Source organism: Molothrus ater, chromosome 2, assembly GCF_012460135.2.
Source record: "Molothrus ater isolate BHLD 08-10-18 breed brown headed cowbird chromosome 2, BPBGC_Mater_1.1, whole genome shotgun sequence".
NCBI classification, from domain to species: domain Eukaryota; kingdom Metazoa; phylum Chordata; class Aves; order Passeriformes; family Icteridae; genus Molothrus; species Molothrus ater.
The window spans coordinates 78575388-78595697 of record NC_050479.2 but is presented as its reverse complement, the minus strand read 5'-3'; the positions used below and the strand labels follow the sequence as shown (position 1 = coordinate 78595697).

At 43.5% G+C, this 20310-nt stretch overlaps 1 protein-coding gene across 2 annotated transcripts in view; it reads right to left on the bottom strand.

Annotated features, from left to right (window-relative positions):
• MTMR2 (myotubularin related protein 2) overlaps nt 1-19361 on the bottom strand; it is a 62833-nt gene extending 43472 nt beyond the window's left edge. Inside the window, exon 1 of one of the 2 annotated variants that reach the window (XM_054518082.1) lies at nt 19211-19361. Coding sequence is in view for 1 of the 2 variants with exons in the window: in XM_036382893.2 (XP_036238786.1) it covers nt 19211-19293 (83 nt within the window). In the remaining variant the exon portion in view is untranslated. The remainder of the gene's footprint in view (nt 1-19210) is intronic. The other variant, XM_036382893.2, reaches the window with a different exon arrangement.
• Between the last annotated feature and the right edge of the window lie 949 nt (nt 19362-20310).

Sequence of the window (20310 nt, the reverse complement as noted above, 5' to 3'; positions counted from 1 at the left end):
ACATTACTCTCCTTAAATGAGCTCAGACCCCTTATGTGCTCCCTTGAAACTTCTTTCAGCCTGGTTTCTGCACGGTCAGTCTTCACCTTCGTCTTTGCACCCATTTAATTATCTTGATTTTTAAAAGCATGTAAAAAAAAATAAAAAAAGCACTTAATTTAATTATTTCACAGAGCAGCACCCATTTACTGTACAGCAACCTATAAGGAGATGGTACTTAGAGGGTACTTTAAGGTACCCAAAAGTCATCAATGAAGACGAAGCAGACACTGTAGATGCTGTTATTGTTGGGTGACAAGCCTGACTCCTGTCCCTGGGACCCCACCGTGCCTTCTCTCACACCGGCTCCAGCCAGGGGAGCCAGAGGCTGAGGGTAAGCCTCCAGAAGCCTTCTAGCTCCCTCCCCTTTCAGGGCCCACTCTTTTGTGTATTTAAATGCATTTTAAAGGTCAGCAGCTCTGCTGAGTTTAAAAATCCTTTAGCACAGGTAAAAGTACCTAAGCCAGGGCACACCAGCAGCTGACCTGGCCCTGTACCCCATGCAGGACAGCTTACTCAACCAAGCAACCACAGCAAAATCACAGTAACCTATTGGCAGAAGCATTTGCATCAAAAATTTAATGTCCTTTAGAGACAGAAAAGGGAGCTGGAAAGACCTGACAGGTTTAGTGGAGTGTGCTAGTCTCTGCCCCAAAGTGAGGACAAGCTAGACCCAAACAGTTCCCAAGAGCTGTCTGTCTAACTTGCTCTGAACAGCTCCCAGGGAAGGAGAGTGCTAACAAAAGAATCAACATTTCACCAGTTTTCCTGCTGACACAACTTGTCTGCCCAGATACATTGCCAGTGACTGCTTAATACACAAGCAGTGATTATCTAATCATTGTAAACCAAAGATTTTTATGAAATTGTTAATTCATTTCACTTTCAAACTAAGGGGCAAACAGCATTATGCAGGGGAAAGAGAAAAATGACAAAAGGGGGAGAAACATAACCCACAGCATGTCTGAGCTGTGAAAGTGTTTTGTGTTTATTGATCACACTTGGCTTCAAGTGGCTGTTAAAGAACGAAAGCATTTGCATTTTAGAAGTAGATTTTCAAAAGCTCCCCACACCAATGTCCCTGTGTTCCTCCAGAAACCACCAGTGAAGCCTCCCTCCAGTGACAGCAGTGGGAGCTTTTGGGAAGCAACGCCTGCAGACACAGCGAACAATACCCCTGGGTTATGCAGCTCAGCACAGTATGCATAGGTTGCATATGGTTGGCTCGCTACCTCTATTCTCCTCATCTGCCATTTCCAGGGAGCTGAGATGGAAGGAAGGAGCAGACAGCAGAAAGGCCGCTGGTTTGTGGCTCCCTCCTCTTATCGTTGTCAGGCAGCTGCACAGCTCCAGCTCCACTGCTTAGCAAACTAATTAATCTGACGTCCCTCCATGCACATGAGAAGTTTATTAGTTTCAGTGGTTTAGTCAATCTTAGCTCCCCTTTGCTGCCAATACAACAGCAAAGATCCTCAAACCACAGAGTTTCATATGCCTTTGGATAAGGGAGAACAGGAGAGCATCCTGGGACCAGCACGCAAACTCAGATTGAGGACACCAGAGCTCCCTCCATGCTTTGCCACCAGCCCCTCTGCATCATCTCAAGCAAATCATTTACTCATGCTTCTGCCATGGCTTCTGCACACTATCCCAGCTTTTGCCGATGTGAAGTTAAAGCTGTCTCGTGCAGTACTTTTGGCAGCCTGACGGGTATGTCTGGCACCAGTTTAATGTGCTGAAGACACCATTGAGGACATTCTGTTCTCATGGGGACAAACCCCCAACAGCTGTATCTCACCAGTAAGGCAACACAGAGCAGACCTGAGGGATGGTCAGGGTAAGATGGGCACATGTAAGTGCTGGGCTGGGGGCACCTGACAAACATCTGAGAACACAGGTAGGTTTGGACAGATCTGAGGCAGGGTTAGAAATCACTAGGGCTGTGCCAGTCACTGCTATCTGCAATACTACTTAAACATGCAAAATTATAGTATTGGCTCTGAACTTCATTAGGGTTCTGGAAAACAGCATATACTCAGATTCACAAAATACTTTGAATCTGCCTATAGAAAAATAAGTGAGCTCCTGTGAGGAACCAGGGATGACCAAGGACCTCCTGGAGCTTTTCTCTTCCCCAGGCCCAGACAGCTCTTCCTTGTCCTTGTTGATGGATGTCTGTGTTAAGCATAAAAAGACACCCCTTCAACAGGTCAAAAGCACCTTCAGGGAAAGGACCTTACTCCTGTGACTTCCATCCCTATTTATTCCTCTCCTCATTCCTCCCCTATGCAGAAGCAGGAAACAGGTCTAGGGTGCAACTAACACTGATCTGTCTTTCATCTTGGTAATTATTTTTATTATTTAAATGTTTTTCTTTATAGCCAGATTTTGAATGATAAACGGTCCAAATGTGAGCTGTCAGCACAATGGTCTTATACAACATCTGCACGCAGTAGTAACCCTTTGGCTATAAGGAATACATACATGCAACCAGTAAGAGTATTACACTGGAAACTGAGCACAGTGACTCAACTCCTGATAAAGTGTTCATTGTTATTATTAGGACTATCTCAGAATATGCCAGGTGGTTTTCAAACATAACTCAGACTCAGACAGATGCCCTCCGGTGGTTCCTGTTCAGGCAATTGAAAGGTATTACTGCACCCGAAGCAGAATTGAAGGCATGCCAGCGTGCTGAGCCTAAAGTGTCAACAAAGATGGAAAGGAGCTGCAAACAGAAGTGTCTGTGATGCACAAACTTGACCTGTTAAACTATGAACATGCAGGGGAAATATTTCGGGGGAAACCCGTGACAAAGTCTCAAGCCACTTCAAAAAGTATCATTAAATGGCATTTGCCATTAATGATACAAGGTAATCTCCCTGCAATGTAAAAAAAGTGATGTATAAGAAAGCCCAGGAAGAGAAACAAAATTCATAGTTGCCATTTGCTCTGGCAACTGTTACACTAGGAGTTTGAATATGAAGTTCTTTCTTTCCTAGCATAGAGAAGCAATAGTTTTCCCTGGAAGTAGAAAGCACAAGTACAAGCTTCTGAAGAGGGTGCTTTGACCTTGTGAGATCTGAGCACAACAGTGAACCCAAGTCAGGTAGAAGAGAAGCCAAAGATGCAAAGAAACTGCCAGAATCAAACCATGAAGCCGTGAAGCTTTAACTTGATGCAGACCAATGAACCATTTCTGAAGGACTGAGCTCTTCTATTTATATCTTTACCCCTGTTGTTGGGAACTTAATACAACATTCTTCATACTACAAAGCCAGGATATCTTCCTTTGCTGTCTTCACACTCCAGAGGAAAGAAAAACTCCTACTCTGTGATCTCTGTGAAAAGCTTTCTGTGAACATCAGTCTAAGGATGACCACTCCATACAACCTCTTCTCTTGTATCATGTGACTCAAGAAGAAAAGTCACAATAACCAATTTCATGTGTCACTTAAAACCAAACAACAACTCCTGGCAAAATCTTAGACAGAAGTCACAAAATGAATATGAGGTGTGATCTAGCTAAACCATCTCAGCCTGTAATTACTGAAAATGGTCATTTCTGAGCAAGCTCTTAGAAGTGTGCCTCATTCTGTTCAGCAAAAACATGAAGTATACATATAGTATAGTATAGTATAGTATAGTATAGTATAGTATAGTATAGTATAGTATAGTATACTTCTGATCAGCAAGAACATAAATTCCATACACCTTCCCAAAGACAAGTAAATCCTGTGCAGAAAGGGACTGGATATGATGAGGGTGGTGAGACACTGGCACAGGTTGCCCAGAGAAAATGTGGATGTCCCATTCCTGGAAGTGTGCAAGGCCAGGTTGGATGGGGCTTTGAGCAACCTGGTCTAGGGGAAGATGTCTCTGCCAATGGCAGAGGGGATCTTTAAGGTCCCTTTCAAACCAAACCATTCTATGTTTCTATGACACTTGTTCAGACTGAAAAGTAAAGAAGAGACTTTTGTCTTGCTTCAAAGTAAGACACTGTCTAAAAAAAACCCCACAAACAAGATCCCAAAACAAAATAAACAAAAAACCCCCAAAAACAAAGAAACAAAACAAACAAACAAAACAACACCAAAAACAAAAAACAAAACAAAAAAAAAACACAAAAAAAACCCCACCCAAAACTAGAGAACATAAAAAGGAAGAAGATAAGATTAAGTTCTGATCCCTAAAGTTCCCTTCCTAAATCCAGGAGCAGGAATATGCATATGAATTTAACACCCAGAACTCTACAAAAAAATTCATGGAACAGAAGGGAAACACATCTCTGGAAAATATGCCCACTTTGAGTTGCAGTACATGCACAGGGCTTGAGGACACCTATTTTTTGTACCAATGTCTTAAAAACTAACCTGGCTCACTCCTATAAATAACACAACCAAAATCAGTAGTCAGTGATGAAAAAGCCACATTTCCAGCACCTTCTTTATGAATATTCTATCTCTGTCAGTACAACAAGCAGCTGCTTCATTGCTTGCAAAGATGTGCCAATTACTCAGACACTAATTGGCATGAGCTGCTCACACCATTTCTTCTGTATCAAACAGAATATTTTGTTTCAATAGTCACTGAACTGACATAGAAAACAGGTGACAAAATGCACCACTGAGCAATAGTTTCAGACACAGAGGTCATAAATGAGAAAAACACTGTAGAGGGCAAATATCCATTTCCTCTCTTCCTGTTTTTTTAAAGTTTCTCATTATGTACATTCCTAAAAATTAATCAAGGTGAAAACTGTAAATTAATGATGACGAGTGGCAAATACAATTTAATTTGAAGCTTTAGATGCCAAGAGAGCTGGGTCCAATTGATTTGAATTTACAGCAGGGCCATGAATAGAAGCACTTGTAGCACTTGGGCAGTTCTCTTACAAGTGTAATGCTCCAGAGGTATTGAGCACTCCTCGCTCACTTCCCAAACTCAGACTGACAACACTCCCTCCCCAATATTTCCAACACTCCTGTTCCTTCAAGAGAAGAAAAAGCTAATACTGAAAAACCTCCTGGGTCACATCAGAGCAGAGGGAGACAAACCAGTGCTTGTTCCCCATGAATATGACTCTGTCCCAGCCAGCACTGGCTGAACTGGCTGGGACACCCAGCTGTTGCCCACATCAGACTCTCCCATTTGCAGCAGCCCTCTGTGGATCTGTGCTAAGGCTAAGTGGTCCCCATAGTCCTTATCTGTGTATACACACATACTCCTAAGGGTCCTCAGAAGTCCCTCATACACCCCTCTCCAGGCAAGCCCTTGAATGCTCTGTTGGCATCTTGCCGGAACCAGGGCCTTGCAGCAGGAGCTGGGCACTCTCTGCTGACTTCCACTCTGCCATGAACAGGCTCTGCTGCTGTAAATTAAGTTTTAGCATTTTAACACCATCCTTCCCAGAACAGGAATCCCACAGTGACTGGCACCACGTGTGCCCATTATAAAAGGCAATGCCTTTCTCAAAGAGATTTCACTGACAAAAGAGTGGTATCTCCAGCGAGCAGCGACTGGATCTTGATTCTTCACAGTGAAATAATAAGTCAAAACACAGTAATTCTACCTAGACAACAAATGCCACAGGAAACTACCTACAGCATATGTAAGATGTAGCCTTACCCCTCTGAGCACCCAGTACCATCTTTTTAGGCATATGAAGGACAGACAGTTATTAGTTTCAGGTGAGTTGACTGAAACTCACAATTTTTCTAAACATTTAAAGATCCAGGTTCAACCTCTGCTTGACCTGTAACAACCTCAGAGGGGAAGAACTAAAAGCCATAAACAAATATGCTTTTGAAGGAAAGAAAAGCACAGACTGCCAGGCTGCCTCTGGCATTCAGAGAAGGCATACATTTATATTATATAATATTGCACTCTCACTATTTAAAAGGGCCATCAATGTCAAAGTTGACCATCATCTAAAAGAGAAGCCATTCTAGCAAACAAATCATGGTGCATGTATGTGACAGACCAAAAATAGCCCCCCATGTCACTTGCCTGAATGAAAAAGTCACTTCTGTTGCCAAGCAAAGCCGGGTCTCAGTCTCACTTCAATGTTCCAAGGGAGGAAAATGACATTTTTTAAAAGTTGATCCTTCCAAGTAGCATCCTGAGCTGAATATACAGTACATCTTTTCCCATGAGCCATAAAGAAAATGCCCTATATTTTGACTGTGAACAAGCTTTTCTAGGAATGCAAATTTTGCTCTCAACAGTTACACAATGGACTACAGTGTCACAAGCACCATTCGTGCTCCATTAGTCATTCTTTTATTTGTTTTTTAAACTGAAATTCACAAAAGGCCCACAGTGTCTGTAGAGCACTTGCTAAACAATAGGCTGATTGTTTAAAATATTTGCAAGATTCCAAGAATAAAGACCAACGCCCAAAGACAAACCAATATGCATCATGTAATTAATAACAGCAAGGAACCCACAGTATCATGCTCTCGTGAGTCAACAATCCAGAAGGTAAAAACCAGGAAGGACAAGAGCTATGAGATCCCTGGATCAATATTCTCTGATCAGCACAAGAAAGATAACTACAAAATTATCTGTATTCATGAGAGGAACAAAAGGGAAGTTCAGTTTCTAACAAGCTCCCAGCTGGTATGGGATGATCCTCAGCTACAAGAGAAAAGAAGAAAAAAAAAAATCAAATAATTGTTAAGACTTCCGCAGGGAACTGACATTTTGACTCTGCTTTACCAATTTAATTTCAGCCCATATCCAGGGAATGTAAAGTTAGTTCCCTACCTTCTGAAAGCAGGCTGATAATCCAGCATTTTGGTCTGATTCCAGTTCCTAATGGAAATGTTTGGATTGCAAAATCCAGCCCAGCACAAGCCCTTTTGCTTGCAGCATTAGGAGTTTGGGCAGGGAGTGGCAGGCAAGGCAGGCATCCCATGTTCCTCATGTGACACACAATGGAAAGGCAGCCCTGTCCATCTGGCTCTGCCCTAGGCCTTCCTAGGGAGGAAGGTCTGACAGACCTCCTAGAGATGCTGCACACATCTGGGTCTGTGCTCCAAAGCTTATGGGTTTCCAACCACCAGCACACGCCCTCAGCATTGCAGATAAACCAAGCCTATAAGATGAAGAGAGGTTCAAAACACAACCTGTTTACTGCCAATATAAACAAGGTTGTCTACGAGAACAGCGCTCTCACCTGCTCTTCTCTGTGGCTTCCTGCATACTGGGTTATTGCTATGCTTCTTTTTGGCATCTCTGGTATTGCTCAGAAGAAGCTAGAGCCTTTGCTTTCAAATATCAGATGCTACAGAGGGCAGGACTAAACGAGAAATGAAGATCTTGCCTGCCCTGAGAAAACTATTTCTAGGTCAAAAAAATACGGCTGAGGTGGAGACATTCGAGCACCTCAGGCTTCAGATGGCTGACGCAGTGCTGCACAGGGACAGACAGAATGCCATCAGGGAGATGGCTGACTGACAAGACGTCTGGCAAGAGATCTCCTGGGCTCTGATGAACCAGCACATGTCCTGACCTGCAGCTTTCTCCCTCAGACAGCCCAGGCAGCTGCCTTAGCCAAGGGAATCTCCATGCTGCACGACTGCTCTGGCAAAACGGGAACTCACTAATCCAACTTCAGGTGTCACCTGGTGGTACAAGAACACCCATTGTCTGCTAGCCCTGCCTGTGGAAAATGTGATTCCAGAGCTCAGGACATCCTGTGGCAGAGAAATAAGACACCTGGGTGGTGCTGCTATCTCCTATATCAGAGCAAATTTGGATTTCCCACTGCATCCCACAGAAGAAAGAGAGCTGGCAACATCTAACTGTCTCCACAAGTACTTTGAATAAAGACAAAAGCCATGATGTATCCTACATACAATTCAAAATCACCCTTGCAGTTAATCAATATTTATATCTACCTCATAAACATTGACACCTTTGCTTTAAAAACTTATCAAGCCAGAGAAAGACATACAAGTAAAAAACTATCAGGAATTTGATGCAAATTCAGACATTCCCATGCCAAGTTGCAAAAATTAGTCCAGAACCGGAGAGCAAGGAGAAAGAAAAAAAATGGAAACACAGAACAACAAATCTTTAATTTTCTTGTTAATTTTTATTTTTTAGGAAATGTCTATTAACTTGCTAAAGAGAAACAAGAATCATATTAATGAGTACTTACCTTAAGACAGAAACAAGAACTCAATAAAAAGACAGATGTAACTTCTCTTTTACAATTTGTATTCTGGCAGCACCTCAATTTCTATCTATGTACTAAGAACCAGTTGTGTTTAGATTAACCAAATATATGTGTACTTCTAACAGTTCATGTGCTGTCTCAGTTTTTTCTTTAGCTTCCTTCATACGTCCCTATTTAAGAAACACCTTAGAACATAACACATATTGTTCAATTTTTGATTTTCTTTAAAACACATATCCCACAACCCCTCACCCCAATAAACTGAACACCCACAGGAATTAAAAATACCAGTGATTTACTAATCAATGACATTACTTGTTCCATCCTGGGGAAAATCAAAAGAAGGAGGAAAGAATGTATAAATATAGCCAATGTGAAGAGTCTTGTATCACCTAGCGAAACTGTAACACCTTGCTAAGCTTTCACAGACACTACACAGCCATGCGCTCTGCCACACTCAGCTCAGAAAAAAAAGAGTGGGAACACTTTATTCTGTTGACAGTTCAGCCCCTGCATGAAATTAGTCCCTAGCAAAATCTCAAAGCTCAAGTCAGACAAGTATTCAGTAATTTCACAGCTTTGTTTCCTGAAATTCCACCTAGGCCAACACAAGATGTTTCTAGAAACACAGAGCACTTGTGTGAGGAGTGAAGACTGAGAAGGGATCTCAGCAGTATCTCCAAGGTGGCTGCCAAGGGGATGGCGCCAGACTCACTTTGGTAGTGCCAAGCAACAAGATGAGGAGCAAAGGCCATAAACTAAAATACAAGAAGTTCCATCTCAACATGAGGAAGAACTTCTAGGGTACATGTTGAAAACAAAAGTTTTTTAATTCTTCTGCCTTTCAGTGATATGAGGAATACAAACCATGCAAACTCATCTGAGGATTTTCTGTTCATCAGTTCTCATTCATCTGAAATGAGGGCTAAACTAAGATCACCCACAGCCACTTCCTCCTGCCACTTCTGCTTCCTCAAGCAGAACTCAGTGTATGTGAACAACCAAGTAACTCAAAAAGGAGTAGGATCAATGAGGTCAGAATAGTTCGCCTCTGGCTTGTGGATAACATGGGTGTGTTTGCTTCTACTTAGCTAAGGGGAACCCAGGCAGTGGAGTTTAGACAGCTATTCAGCCTTCCTTTGCTCTACTGAATTACTTGTGGAGTTTATTGATTCTGCTGAGGGGAGAGAGGTTTTAGATGCCTATTTCCCATGGAGATATAGTAATCTGAACCAGAACCTACCCTGGTTTCCTGAAGATCAGTGTCTTGTGGCAGAGTAGCTGTGTGTTTAACTGAACACAGCCTTTTGCAGACACCAGAGAAAGCAAAGGGGAAGAAAGAAATGCAAAATTAACAGAATATAATGTATTTCTCCAACTTGAGAGAAGCCTTGTCCAAGACAATCTGCACATATTCATGATATCCTTCTCACGTAGGTATTCCCTTGTGTTGCAAATCAAACAAACTTTTTCTGTAAAGGAAAAACTGCTGTGCCCTCCCTTCCTATATCCATTTTTGCTTAAATGCAACACTTGCCACAAGTTACTATTTTCACTCCTCTGTAACACATGGCTAAAACTGTCTAAATGTTAGAAAAATTATCAGTGGACAAACTATACAAATATATACACATACATGGAGAAATGGGGCTTAGGAAACCAGACTACAAATCTCTGCTCTCTTCTCAGTTACAAATATATTTAGTTAACATGTAAAAAAGAAGGATGCTGTGAGTTAAGAAATAGCTCCTTCCTTTTTTGGAGTTGAGAACAACCCAAATTCAATGCTCTCTTTGCCCTTACCACAATGATGGGGAGGGAGTTCTGTGTAGGTGGTCACATCTGAATTACTCACTGTAGGCTCTACTTAGAGTCACTGTGGAGAAACTGAGATGACTCATTGTCTATAAAATTGATTCTTTCTCATTGTCTTCAAAAAAAAAAAAAATTAAGAAAAAAAAGAAAAACCACCAACCCAGAGACTACCAGAACTCTGTATTGATCCAATCAGATGAGAAAAATCTCACACAGGATGCCTGTATTTTTCTGTATGAAAGGTGGAAGCAGAAAGTGGGATCCAAATGTGTAATCTAGAATCAGAGTATGTCTTAACAAAAAAAGGTGAACTCTGTCTTTCTGTGATGCTGGAGACAGTGATCAGCACATGCTGTACCCAAACAGGTGGGAATACTGGTTTGTGCTCTGCTGGCACAAACCCTAAACACATCCACAACAGTCCCCTCATATTCTCCTCCTCACACCCCAGTGTTTAATGACTACTCTGTCAGCATGTTGCCTCATCTTTGAGGAAAAAGACTTGGGAAGTACTCCCTCATAAGGTGTGGGGACTCATTTGCTGTATGGGAGTAAGATACCTATTCTAAGACTGGAAGACACAGCCTGAATTTTCAAGAACAGTCTACTCCAAAAGTCAACTTGGGTAAAATATGAACAGAAGATCCTACATTTTAAATTTCTTTCCAGAGAAGTTCTACTTACAAGTGAGATGCTGATCAATTTTGATTTGTTAAAGGTATCTATCTGCTGGTTAAATCAACTGATTTTGACAGTCACCCTTCAGCAGTTCATCTCTGGTACTACAGGTCCCAGTGACCTGCCCTTACCTTCAGCATCTGCCCTCCACAGCAGGCACAGGCCCTTCAATCTCACAACTGCACCTAACTCATTCCCAGCCTCCAGCCCCTTCCTGGGCAGATTTAGCTCAATCTGTTCATGAAGTCAATCCTACTACCAATGTGTGCAATCTTTCTCTTTGAGTAGACCACTGAGCAGTGATATCAACTGAAGTCAACAATAGGACTTATTAAAAAAGCAATAAAAGCAGCACAACTGCTTTATTTTCACTAAAGGCAGAAGGTACGAATGAGGGTGTGGTTCAGCTCAGTAATTCATATATCAGTTCATTTTGTACCGGGGTAGAAACACAACAAACACTTTGATCACAAAACACAAAGCAATGATCACAGGTATATTCACTCCAGCAGTTAGATTTTGTACAGAAAAAAATAGCTGGGTTAACCTTTAGCCCTGCCATTCAGTACTGCCACTGTTCTTCATAGGCCATAAGCTTTGTAGTGAAATTTCAAGGTCTTGGGACGTGTCACTTTTGCTTTGCCTTTTCTTGGCCTGCTTGTAGCTTTGGTTTAACTGGTTTAGGTGTGACTACAATTCCTGTAACTGGTCAGGCATGCGTATCCCCTTTATTTCTTTTTGTCTGTGTGTGGTACAACCACAGTTTTGCACAGACAACAGTAAAAAGCAGCTATTCTATACAGAATATTTACCACTAATGTAACTTTGTAGAGAGAAATACAACAGTCTGGTATCACAGCAGAGGACTGGAGAAGTGGAGACACAGGAAGAGGCATGGAAGTGGCATGGAAGAGTAGAGGCACAGGATGAGAAACGGGGCACAGGCTTGGCACCTGAGACCATGGCCATAAACAAATCACCAACGGTCAACCAAAGAAATGCAGACCTGGAGCTCGACAAAACTGGCTTCAGAGACAACAAAGAGAACAAAGAAATTGTATCTAATAACATAAAAGCAACTATGCATAGCAAAAACTCGGATGCAATGTGGAACTGCAGACCAATGAAGAAAAGAGTCAGGAGTAAAGTTGTTTTACCAAACATACTAAAATGACCCCAGGTGGATCCTACAGGAAAGGAGGAAAGGAGGAAATCAACATGATGAACCCCATACTTCTCCCAGCAAAGTACTCCAGACGCTGACAATTTGCTCTAACACCCACTACTACCACAATAAAATCAGCAACCTTGGAACTGAGAGGAGTAGAAGAGGGATAGAAACCAAGAACTAAAGGTACAACAGTTTTAACTGCATTTTTATTCTTTATTTTTCTGTAATAATAGCATCTGGATTAATCACAATTAGACTTCCAAAAATTCAGTTACGCTAAGAATAAATCCTTTGCTATATAAAAACACACTGCCTTTTTGGCTGTGAACAAGGTTTTGAGTGTAACACTTTGTCTGGACATGCAGTCTTCACATCACAGTAAATAACTCCAGATAAAAATGTTGTTTTATTCTAAACAGGTGTTGCCAGCCTTCCCAGAACAAAGAAAAAAAACCCATAAACTGCTGTTTTTCCAAATAGTTCAGCAGAAATATGATCACGCACCCATACCTGACCCAGACCAGATTTGAATCATTGGGTGACCTAGCATTAATGGTTCTGGAGCCATGGCCAGAAGACTACAGAAGCCAGATCTGTAAAGTGGGAGCATTTGTGAGGAGCTAACAAAATTACTAGAAAATCACCTTGAAGGGCTTGTGGACTCAGAAACTGCTAACACTTTCTCGTCATCAAATCTATCAGGGTTTAAAAGCAATTGCAAAGCATTCATGTAGCAGAGAAGCAAGAAAGAAACAAAAAAAAAGAGCTACCTTGAAATCAATGGAAAATTACTGAGTGAGAACATTCTCTGGCAAAAGTAACTACAGATGGTAGGAAAGGGAAAAGCAAACACTTGAAAAGTTCCACTGAATTTTTTTTTGTTGTTGTCTTTCACTGATTTTTTTCTTCAATTAGCTCCCAGTAGTGGGCAATAAAAAAGCAAGATGTTCTTTCAGTTAAAAATGAAGATGGGGTAATTACTGTGACAGTGTGTCTCCTATATTCTCACTTCCCTGGGTTATCCCAGACATCTCCAGAAACCAAACACTTCATTCCCTTCCTGTCACACTCTTCCCTCATGATGGAATGGGGTTCCCATAGACAATTAAAAAGACTTTTTTATGTGCTGTATTACAACTACATTAATACATAACACCCATATATCAAGGTGACCTCTGGACTGTTTCCTTCATTTTTTATGAAGGCCTGTTGTTTGTTTTCCTTGATTAAGCTTTCTAGTAACACAGAATATCCTGAACTTGAAGGGACCCACAAGGACCAAGTCCAGCTCCTGAGTCAACAAAAGCCCTTTGGTGTATGGGGGTATGGGGTATGGTCTCGTTTTACACTGCTGATACCCTCAGAACTGAAACACCAATAACAGTAAAGCAGGTCATCAGGAAAAGATTAATGAAAAAGAAGATGTGGACAATTGATCTGCTGAGCCATTAAAGAGGTATTATGACCTTTTCAAATGCAGTTCTTGCCTGTACACAGGAGGTCTAAAAGAATTAGCAAAGGAAGGGAGATGATAAAACATCAGAAATAGGTAACAAAATATGTTCGAGACAGGTGTTAACCTATCAGGAGCACTATCATGCAACAGCTAGGAATTGTGTAATTTGACACTGTCAGGTCATACACAATCTTCAAATTCAGGTTCTGTGATTGCAGCCCTGCTGTAAATAGCCTGTAGTTAAGGAACTACGTGTACAACTCAGCGCTGTCTAGCAAAGAGACTGCTAGTCAACACAGCATTACCATCTCTCTTCAGAGAAGGCAGTGCTTGATGGGACCCAGGAGAGTCGTGTTCTGAGCCCAGCTTCACTCCTTGCCGGTTGTCAGATCCTGCCTCATGTCTCCCCTGCAGCTTCCCATCTCATCCTTAGACATCCTCACACTGTGCCCAATCTCTTAGCAAGGAGTCTCAGTACTCAACTGCACTTCCAAGAGCTTAGTAAAATTACCCACCAAGAATTATTAAAACATAGAGTAGCCCTGGCTTAGGCACAATTAAATAGCTGGTCCACATCTTCTCAACACAGAAAGCATCACCATCTGTACAGCAGCTAGAACTACAATGCTGCAAGTTCCTGTGAGGCTTTTAAACACCAGTGTAACCTTAATTACAACACAATGAACAGGTGGGTGTCATTTGTATTTTATATTCTCAAATGGAAAATATGCTTCAACCCAAATATTTTTGTCATCAATAAAAAGCATTTTATTGAACAGTCAGAACTGGGACCAAGAGATGTGCATGTGCCAGACAGAGGAAAACTTTTAAGCTGAAGGTCTCGCACTCCGGGACCAGTAGAAATGGTTTCTGCTGAATGCAGAAGCAGAAACGTGCATGGCAAAGACTGCTAGTAAAAATAATTTGTGAATTCTTTAGAGGCAATGGATTCTCTTAACTGCTATAAATTAAAAGCTCTAAAGTCCTTTTCACTAAATGTTATTTTTATTATATTCTGCCCCAAACCCTGAGACTATTAAAAAGATTCCCCTCATTTTACAGATCTATATGCAGGCAGAACTGCTATATATCTTCACAATACACAATACACCAGAAAGAACACCCCTGTCTCAGAATGGACTACAGTTGCAAGTAAGTGTTAGAAATTATCACTCATTTATTAAAATCAATAATATTGAGCCCATCTGGAGTCGCTAATTGGTTGTAGGCTTAGTGTCAAGATCCTGAGATGCAAAACCAGTTCATTATCAACACTCAGCTGGCAATGTACTTGTCTTTAATATAACAACCTTGCTTGGCACTTACAAGAAATCAAATGCAAGAAATGCTCTCAAAGCCCATGAGGAAAAAGACAGCTACTTGCATTTCACCAAACACCAGAAGTGGCAAAAATCTTCCCTTTCAAACTCCAATGACTCATCACAAAACTACTCAATCAGCAAAGCTCACACATCTGGTAGCAATGTGGTGTTACAGCTAAAGCCCTCTTCAGCCAACAGCTCACAGACCCAACTCCTTCCAGCATCACTCTCACCCATGGGGAAAGAATTCCTTCAACACAGCCTTAAATCAGACCAGGTATTGACAGAGCCTTATTTGAGACAAGGGGGGAGTTCATACCTCGTGGAGTTACTGGTTCAACAGACCTCGCTGCACTGATTTACACCGAGTTTATGTTTTCATACTTATCCCTGCAAACATAAAGACAAGGAGCATGATTGCTCTCATATGCTTCAGTAAACGTGCAGTGCATTGGATCCACCGTGTCTGCAGACCTCTGTGGATGATAAACACCAGAACAAAGGTGATAACAAGCAACCAGGAAAGCCGTGACATCAAGCATTGCTACAGTCGTGCTGCTGGGAAATATCTACTCACTGCCTTATCGTTCTCTAATTTTATACTGATGTTGAAATATCACTGACATCTCCTATAGCAGTTTTTTTACAGTACAATCACCTCCACACATTTGCACAGGCAATACAAATTTATCTTCAGCAGACCTAAGAGAAAGCCTCTTAGTATCTTACTGGACCATTGTTTAGACTGAACTGTGATATATGCTTTTTCTGAGGAATACAGAGAGATGTATGCTCATTCAGAAACTACAGAACATAACCACATGGGCTGCACAAACAAAATGCCTAATCACTTCTCATGGAAAGCAAATAAAAGAAGTTTGCTACCACTTTTTTCCCTAAAGTCATGTGTTCTGCTGAAGTCATACACAACTCTATCTGGCTCTCCTTTCACAAAAGGAAAAGATCGTGGTAGAATTTTGTTGGCTGTCCCTTTGAATTCCAGAGGTCAGACGGTCCATATGCAACCTCAAATCTGCAAAAACAACAATACAAACCCACCCACAAATTCATTTTAAGAATGGTCTTGGAAGAAATCTGAATAACCAGCACAGCTAAACTGTGTTTATCACTCACTCACCTAGGATTCTCAGGCCATTCTAGAGATATCCATAACATTGAGAAAAGCTCGCTCTTCTGGACATAACCATACTGTAGCTCATCAAATGTTTGAATCAGTGTTTTACCTCACTCCTTCTTCTGTCTCACGGGTCGTTCCTGGACAGACACTGCAGACACACAAGCACTCCTTGCAAGCTGGTCAAATACCACCACAGCTCTTTATGAGTAGCTGGCTCATAGTCATGTGTCTTCCATGAGAACAGGATGGAAGGGGAATGTCCACCCTAAGTACTGACCTCTGGAAACCACATAGAGCTGCAGAACGCGGTGCTGTGCCACACAAAGCCAGCTCTGGGTGAGATGGCTGAGACTTGAAAAGCAGAACAGCTGGTTCAGCACAACGATGAGGGCAGCTGAGTCAATTAGCTGTGACCTGCTCATCTGAAACTAACTCGGTATTTTCACAGAGAGCTGGCAATTTTTTACCCTGTACAAACAACTACACTGTGTGTCTCATTAGGAGTTTTTCAAATGTTTTTCTAGTTGGGACAGAAAGTAGGTAACATTTGTTTAATTATTCCTACATCTTCTTCAAGGACCACAAGTACTGCACATTTCTAGGGTCTACTAAAATATCAAAGCAACTTTCACTGTCAAATGCCCTTATTGCCATATCTCATGTGCTTTATTAAAAGACAAACCTACAATGTTCTTCAGGACACTTATTGAAATGTGAGCAGCCCTATGTATAAGTAAACTCCATCAAGCATGTCTCCTAGATCTTAAATACCTCCAGAAATAATAACACTTCCAACCAGGAGCTCAGAGAATCTAAAGAATGCACTGATGTATGTATTTCATATTAGCACCTTTCCAAGTCTTCTAAATCTTGCATAAAACAATTCAGTAACTACAACTCAGTACAGCTTCACATGGCTAGGTAATGGTGATTCTGGGATGGGTGACCTTTGAGTCATTTTTTGATTTTTGTTCCTTTTAAATAAATGAATTATCAAAACTGATGACAGCATCCTCATGATTCATTGTGTTCCTCACATCATCCCCAAAGCTAACTTCTTCTTTTTAAACGAAATCATTTGGTGAAAATGTGTCGTAGGTTTGAAGCTGGTCTAGCTGTTAGATCACAGTCATAGAGATTAAAATATTTCAATGCATACAAATAGTCCAATTAGGTTTAGAATTATTCTGATGTATAAAATCAAATAGCAATACAGCTTTAATGAAAAAAAAAACCCTGATGATAATCAATCTTCTGTCCAATTCATAGACAAATATTTTTTTGTGTATATGCATCACTGCAAGGGAAGCTGATAATAAACATTCTGAAGGTCACCAGCCATCTCTCATTACAAGACCCTGAGTTTATTTTCTTGTAATTTTGCCCTAACCTTGAACCATTTCAACTAAAAAGTTTCACAGCGTACACCAACTCAAGATGACGGTATTTTTATTAATAATTACAGATAAAAAGCATCAATCTATTTCAAACACCTATATTTTGTTTGGAGTACATTAAACCCTCCCAACTGGCTAGCTTTCTTCTACGGGCTTTAGATGTTCAAGTACACTTGAGATTCTGAAAGCTTTTGAATAAGGCTTTTTTACATCCCAAGGAATCTGTTAGAGTCTGGGCTTGGAGGACACAGCCTTGTGCATGCTCAACAGCAACAGATTTATCATCTCAATTTCCCCATGGTTCCATTTGTGCAGGGCACGCTGCCGAGAGGCTCAACAGGAGCTTCCTTGTAGCCACTGGCTCTTCTGAGTTAAGCTCTCTTTAGTGTCCACAGGCCTCTTACAGTGAATGACCTCCAGATGGGTCCAAGTTGCCTGAGCTGATGCAGAGATAAAAAGAATATATTGGGTCAGTTACGTAAGGGGGAAAGAAGCCTGCAGGTTCTGGCAGGGCACTGGTAGAACTGCACAAGGAAACCAGTACAGAGAGCAGTGAACAGAAGAATTTGATGAAGAAGGGTGAAATGAGGGTCAGGAGTCATAAGGACTCAAGAATGAAGAAACTCGAGCGCAAACTGGGCATTGCCTGTCTGAGGAGCAGCTGGGTAATAGCCAAGCAAGGGAGTTTTGAGACGCTGGCAACAGTGGCCACCAGCACCTTGGGCTCTAAGAACAGAGGCAGAACCAGGAGATCCAGGGAAGGATCCCCCTCTGTCATCCAGGTATTAGCCTCACAGTGCAGGAAAGTCACTAGGGAGCTAGAGGGAGTACAGGGAAGCACCACGGGGATAGCAGGGCTGGAGCACCCTGCCTGTGTGGAAAGACTGGGGAGAGACTGCTTTAGGGGGACCAAAAAGGCAGGCTCAGTGCCACAGGAAGATACACAGGAGATGCCAATGGGCTGTCCAGAGAGTCTGTGTGCACTTCATCTTTGTAGGTTTTCAAGATCAAACTGGGTAAAAGATCTGATCTTAAAGCTGTCTCTCTTGTACGAGTGGGAAGCTGGACTCAGGGATGCTGAGATCTCTTCACCCAGAGTTATCCAGTGATCCTACAAATTGGGCATGGTAAGAGCAGCCAGAACGGGACAGAACAACCTTCAGCAGCCATCAGGACATCCTGCCCCTGGGCTCTAGCACAACACCAGGGCTTCCCACACCACCAGCCCTATCAGTCTCTCAGTGCCTGCCCTTGCTACCCTACTGCAACCTTCTCCATCAAACACAAGGGCCCAAGCAGGATGTGCTTTCAGTCACTAAATTCAAATTTCACTGGTAGCTCATGGACGGTGCGAAGAACACAAATCTCCTTTCAGCTTCCGTGGCTTAAGGACCTTGAATATTACCCACATGGCATTACAAGCTATTCAGACCACAAAGTCAGGCTCTCAGAAAAAACCATGATGGCAAAACCACAGACAGTCAACACACCACAGGAAATTTGCTCCTGATGAGGACAAGGCCTGGCATGGGCATGGCAGCAGGCTGAAAGGCAGCTCCCAAGCGGGTGCCGTGCCTGCCCTGCCAGCACCGCTCACCTGTGCTGCCCATCTCCCGAACCGCTCCACCGCAGGTACCAAGGGCAGGGGCACCGCTCTGCCTATGCAGGGATTTACCGACAGCCTGCTGGAAGTAGCATCTCCTGCCCTGCTTAAAGGCCTAAAAGAGAGAGCGCCTGTGCCGCAGCCGGGCAGAGTCCACGCCTGCCTTCCTGCTCCGTCACCCCACGGCTACCCCCAGCGCAGGTACACCCCGGCAGGAGAGACCCGACCGCGGGGAAGCGCGGGAGCCTCCTGCCCACTGAGAGAGCAAACGGCACCAGCTCCATCCCCCCGGTTTCCTTTGCCCTGGCGGCCCCTCCCCGCTCCCTCCCTCTGCCCCCACGCCCCGCGGTGCTCCCCGGCCGCCGAGCCCCGCGGGCGGGGGCGATGGCTCTGCGGCGGGCGGTACCTGGACAGGGAGTCGCCGCTGGGCGGCCGCGCCGCCGCCGCCCGCCCGGCGCCCAGGCTCTCGCAGCTGGAGCTGCCCTCCATGGCGGGCGGCCCCGCGGCGGGCGCTGTCCCCACGTCCCTCAGCGCCGCGGCCGGCGGCCCGGCGGGGCGGGAAGCGGCCATGCTGGCCCGGCGTGCCGCGCGGGGGGCGGGCCGAGGCGGGGCGCTGAGGGGGCCGAGCCGCCGCGGGCTGCGGGAGCGGGGCTTGGGTCGTGAGGGTGGGGAGTGGGCCGCGATCCCCCTGCGTGTCCTCTCGAGAACCGAGGGAAGGTGGCAGCTCCCGGGTTCTATCCTCGGAGCACGGTGGTCGTTCCTAAGGGCAAAGAAGTGGTCTCTCTCAAGCATCGCTCTTGAAGTCAGCTCACCTGCGTTAGGCTTTCCAGCTGGGTTGTGTACCCACAGTTAAAACAGTTGTGCTGCTCACATTTGTAATTGCCCCTGTCTGCTCGAGGATCCTCACCGAGTCTGTCCCTCGAGTGGGTGGAGCAGGGGCTGTGGAAGGTGGCAGGTCACAATCACAGGAGTCACGGCTGCAGGGCGCTGGCACGGATCCTCTGCGGAGACACCCGACAGGAAAGCTCGAATTTATCCATGGCGATCTGTGTCCCGAAGGCTTCGCAGGCACAGTTCGGTATCAAGTGCTGTGCAGGAAGAGCCATGGTATGCCCAGTTCCTTGAAGCAATCGAAGAGTGGGAGAAAAGCTCTTGGCTTTGCTTACAAAGACTGAGGGACTGCATCTTAAGCCTCCCATATCAAGGATGCAGATGTCTTTCAATTGTTTAGCTGTTTTGGCAGGAATCTCATGAGGCAAAACGAATGAGCCACTGGGGATGTGTTAGGAGGCTGGTGGGCTTCCAGAAAGATTTGCGTGTTGGCAAAGAGCATCTGATGTCAGGAGCATCCATCCAAATGGACCTTCCTGTTTAAATACTACCTCAAAGTAGGATAAACCCTGTGTCTTCTAAACATTTGTATACTGTGTGGCTGTAGAATGGTTACCAAAACATCATCCCACTTCATGCTCCAAGGAGTAAAGTAGTTGATGTGTTTCTCTCTGT